We start from the raw sequence: 5,277 nt of genomic DNA, 5'->3' as shown, positions 1-5,277 counted from the left end.
CCTCCCACCACCTGTTCCCATAGCTGTCATTCCTATCCCGGTGGTCCCTGCCAACCCTGCGGCCCCTCCCATTCAGACTGCTTCGTCCCTTCACACAGCCTCCCCTATGCCAGTGGTCACACCCTTGGCCACAGCCCTGTCCCCACCAGCAGCCCCCCTCCTCAGCCCCAATGGCAAGGATGCCCACTCCCCTCCACAGCAGCAGCAGCAGCAGCAACATCCTCACTTGATCGCACACATAAAAGCAGAAGCTAACAGCTTGCCTCTGTCGAATAACAGTCCCAAGCAGCAACCGCAGACGCAACAGATGCAGGCACTTTTGCAACCATATCCAGCCCCCATCATCACAGCCCAGCCTTCACCACAGCAACTCGCCCTCCTGCCCCAGCCAGCACTACCCCAACCTCAGCCCACACCGGCCCAGGGTCAGGCAGGTCAACCGCCCAGGCCTAACGGAGCTGCTGTGGAAGAGCCACGCAGCCTGGATGGGAAAAGGAGACCTGGAGGGTGAGCTGTGTTTTGTGACTTCATACAAGAAAACTGAAGAGATTATTTTTAAAGCGGAGGAGATTAAACTGTATGACACACATCTGTAATCATAACTGAACAAAACTGGGTTGGCTATTTTGTTATGAGATTGCAATTTTTAAAAAGTAGGCTGCTGTCCTGTACGATGACCCATGAGGAGAAATAACGCTGCCCCTCAAGTCATGCTGTGTGTTTGTAGGTTGCAAACTAAATTTGTGATTTCTGATATACATATTTTATGTGGAACACAAAAGGAGATAATTTGAGAACGTTCACGCTGCTCTTTTGCATACAATGCTAACAAGGTTTGAGGATGTTAAAGGAATAGTTCACCCAAAAATCTAAATTCTGTCATTAATTACTTCCCCTCATGTTATTCCAAACCCGTAAGACCTTCGTTCATCTTCGGAACGCAAATTAAGATATTTTTGATGAAATCCAAGAGCTCTCTGACACTGCATAGACAGCAATGCAACTGAAATGTTCCCAGGCTCAGAAACATATAAGGACATTAAAATAGTCCATGTGACATCAGTGGTTCAACCGTAATTTTATGAAGCTACGAGAATACTTTTTGTGCACAAAGAAAACAAGAATACAGACTTTATTCAACAATTCTTCTCTTGCTCGTCCCATGCTCCATTACCGCGACGCATGCGCATTGCTTTCCTCTGCACGTGTTCATGCGCATGTTGTTTATGTGCAGAGGTACTCTCGATAATGGCGGAAGATGTGATTTTGAGGAGAAGAATTGTTGAATAAAGTCGTTATTTTTGATTTCTTTGTGCACAAAAAGTATTCTCGCAGCTTCGTAAAATTATGGTTGAACCACTGATGTCACGTGAACTGTTTTACCGATGTCCTTACTACGTTTCTGAGACTGGGAACATTTAGTTGCATTGCTGTCTATGCAGGGTCAGAGAGCTCTCGGATTTCATCAAAAATATCTTATTTGTGTTCCAAAGATGAACGAAGGTCTTACGGGTTTGGAACGACATGAGGGTGAGTAATTAATGACAGAACTTATTTTTGGGTGAACTATCCCTTTAAGCTGCAAAAAAGTAACATAAAAGTAGATTTGTTTTACTCTTTCACTATATTCTGAAGCCGTATGATATTGTCATGTGGAAATATTTGCTGAGAACTCAGATGAAAGTCTGTTGCAGCACCTAAATATCATTTACATATTTTAAAATATGGATCATCAAAACACATTGAGATTTATGTATCATCATTCATCACCGCACAGGGCTCATCCAGTTTAAATAAATAAAAATCAGAGTTTTGAAAGTTGGCATTGAGAATGAACTACATTTAACGGAAACAAAACTGAAATCACATTATGGCTTAGTGTGATTTAATTAAATACATATATGCGCTGCATGTTTCAGAGTGAAGTGAGGCACTGTATTCTTTTACTTGCGAGCAGCTCATGATCCAGTGTTTTTAGTTTCTCAGAGAGGCTTGGTTCACAGTAAATGCTGTTTCACACAAACTCTGTCTCTGCATGTGTTCTGAGTTTGCATCGCTTATAACGTGCATTCGAGAACACACCATGTACCAGTCATCTTTCAAAATTGTAATGAGAAGTGCTTATAAAACCTGCTGTTGTCAACAAAAGAGACACTTTCAGGGCTCTCTGTGGCCCAAATAAAAGCTTGATGTTTTATCATTTGAAAATGAAGAAATAAAGACTTAAATGTTAAATACTCTATTTTTTTATTTCACAGTGGAATATTACAATACTGATATTTAATATTTTGTTTAATATTTTTAGTTAGTAGTAGGCGTAATAATAATTTTGGATGATTTGTGCAGCACAAGCACAGCAAACCTGAAGTTTTTTTTGTTTTTTTTATATTGCGTAATAACATTTTTCCCCCCAAATCATGCCAAGTTTTGGTCTGCTGTTCTCATGAAGCTATCATTTGGCTTCAGAAGACTCATACGGACCACTTATTATAGTACTTTTATATCTTTTGTTTTTTCAGAGCTTGACAACCCCTGCTCAGTGTTTGATGTCATTGTTTGTGTAAGAGCTGTATGAAAATCTTTCCTTTTGTGTTCACTAGAAGAAAAAAATGTTTGAGAGTGAGCGATGACAGAATTTTCTTATTTGCACATACCTGCAACAGACCATGATATAAAACGTAATGGGTTGATTTGTTAGTTTACATATATATTCAATATTTTTCCCACAGGGCTGGAACTCGAGAAGTTCACAACAAGCTGGAAAAGAACAGGTGGGTTAACTTCTGTTTACATTTTTGTTTTTATTAATTTTGACGAACAGAAGCTGCGCATGTGAAGTCATTGAGTAGCCTTAAAGGGCTCATATGATGTTGCTAAAAAGAACATTATTTTGGCGCAAAATTGATGTATTTCCTCAGCGACCAGCACGGATCAGCTCTAGGCAGATATCCTCCTCTTTTGGAAGGCCAAGCAAAGTAGTTTTGCTTTCACAATGAAACACACAGCGTCTTCACGACATGGCGGCGGCGGCAACAACAAAACTACAGCGAGAATAAAAGTTACGCCTTCTTTCTTTGCGTGAACATTTGGGCGGCGTTATGCAAATCTTCCCACATCGTGACGTAGACATGTGTGGGCGTGTTAGAACGAGCCGTTTTAGGTAGGTGTGGTTGACTCTTTTATAAAGAATATCTCTTTGGATTTGAGACTTTAGTCTTTGCAACTTTACAGATCTTCTTTATGCACCAAGAGCTTGTAACTCTCCAAAGAGAAAGGAAAAATTGAAATCGCATCATATGACCCCTTTAATGTAAGTTGTATGGTTGCTGGACTGGTCACAGAAACATCAACCCTTGTCGCTTTGCAATTAGTGCACTATTTGTTTTTACTGGCTTGAAGGCCTTTGCCCTACTAGTAACCACAGTAACAAATATTATATTACAAAGCAATTGCCTTTTGACTTCTTTATTGCTGTTACTTCCATCACCAAATCACTTTGCCTAAACATCTGTTAAAACTCTCACTTGCTTTGCACAAAACTAAAAGAAACTGAATGATCAGTGCTTTTCTTTCTGTCACAGACGGGCACATCTGAAAGAATGCTTTGACACCCTCAAGAAGCACGTTCCTAATGTGGATGAAAAGAAAACTTCCAATTTGAGTGTCTTGAGGAGTGCGCTCCGCTACATTCAGGTAAATCAACGATGGGATTGGATATGAGTGCTATAAAAGGTTTTAAATGCATCCAATTGAAAATAAATTATATTTTAATAATATAATCAATATATTTTGCATATAAAAGAAGCCTATTTTTAGGGCCATTAAGAATACTAACATTGAAAAATATATCATTTCTCTCCTTTGATTTCTGAGGGTAAAGGTTTGATGACCCAGACATGTTTTTATGAGATCACCTAGAAACACACATCCATCCTTATTCCATTCGTAGGATAACTGGTGTGGACTGTTACGTCTGCTTGTAAAAGTTCATGTTTGAATGTGAGGATGGAGTTTTGATTGGGAATGTTTTTCCTCGTTGGCTGCCAACTTGAATTCATACAAAAATTATAATTAAATTTATTCCTAAAGCATATTTTATGGTAATAACGAATAACAACAGAAAATGTGTTGGGAATAGGTCACAAGATGGGGATTTGTAGTCCGTTTTCTCCTTATTCTCTCGTTCTCACCCTCCCACCCACATAGGCTTCTCCACACATACTCTACTGGCAGAATTGTGTCACATGCATCTGCCAAAACATCCTGGGTCGAATTCTTCTCCGTGTGCGCTCATTATATCTTTTCCTTACCCTTTCCCTGTTCTTTTCTTACCAAGAGGTATACTTCTTTTTTCCACTTGGCTGTTTCTCTATCCATCTGGTTTTTCTTTGTCAGCTAAAAATGTTAATTTGAGCATATGAAAACCTTTATTACATTTTGCACATTTAGGATTAATTTGGTGGTCAATGACATGTTGTTAAAGTGCATATAAGTTTACCCGGATCAGAACATTAACACTGACGTAGATACAGCTGACATAAAAAGTGCCAAGGTCACGGTCGAATTTGCAGACTGCAGCCGCAACAATTAGTATAATAGTGTGGGCGGAAAGGTGACCTGTTTATGAAAGACATATCTTTGAGTTATGATCTCAAAAGCTATAAAACTGAAGCCGGCGATGGTTATAAAGACACGATAAACACAAGCGAGGGAATGTGGGCCGCCCGCTCGCACGCTACTCTGTTTCCCATCCCCCCTCCCGCGTCTGCTTGTTTGAGCTGCTCCCGAGTCCACGTGAGGCATGAGCACATGGTGAGCGCGAGCCCGGTGACGTCAACTGCTGTAGTCCTCCCCTCCCTCTCTCTCCCTCAGCGTGCGCATATGGCAAGCCGTATTAGCATTAAATACTTCTTGCTGTACTAGTCATAATTTAGTTTTGACTAGTCAAAATTCCAATTCCAGATATCTATTCTGCAATTTTGACTCGTCGTAATTGGAATTAAGATATCTACAATGTGATTATGACTAGTCATTATATGCATTGAAGATATCTACAATGTTATTTTGACTAGTCATAATATACATTCGAGATATCTACAATGCTATTACGACTAGTCATAATCTTCCATTGACTTCCATTGGAAAATATTTTCGGATATCTTCAAATGGGTTTTGACTAGTAGAAACTGTAATTAAAGATATCTCTTAATTGATTTTGTACTAGTCATAATTCTAATTAGAGATATCTCTAACTGAATTACCACTAGTAAAAATTAT

The 5,277-nt window shown here is 39.5% G+C and overlaps 1 protein-coding gene across 1 annotated transcript in view; it reads left to right on the top strand.

The window, feature by feature from the left end:
- The window catches only part of LOC107675180 (max-binding protein MNT-like), a 21,094-nt gene that overhangs the window by 6,650 nt on the left and 9,167 nt on the right, over positions 1–5,277 (top strand). Inside the window, exons 3-5 of the mRNA XM_016469438.1 lie at positions 4–507; positions 2,730–2,771; positions 3,582–3,693. Of these exons, the coding sequence (XP_016324924.1) occupies positions 4–507; positions 2,730–2,771; positions 3,582–3,693 (658 nt within the window). The remainder of the gene's footprint in view (positions 1–3; positions 508–2,729; positions 2,772–3,581; positions 3,694–5,277) is intronic.

This window comes from Sinocyclocheilus anshuiensis, unplaced genomic scaffold (assembly GCF_001515605.1).
Source record: "Sinocyclocheilus anshuiensis isolate Anshui unplaced genomic scaffold, SAMN03320099.WGS_v1.1 scaffold1487, whole genome shotgun sequence".
NCBI classification, from domain to species: domain Eukaryota; kingdom Metazoa; phylum Chordata; class Actinopteri; order Cypriniformes; family Cyprinidae; genus Sinocyclocheilus; species Sinocyclocheilus anshuiensis.
Note: the sequence above shows the minus strand (reverse complement) of the source record. Positions and strands in the feature narration are given on the sequence as shown.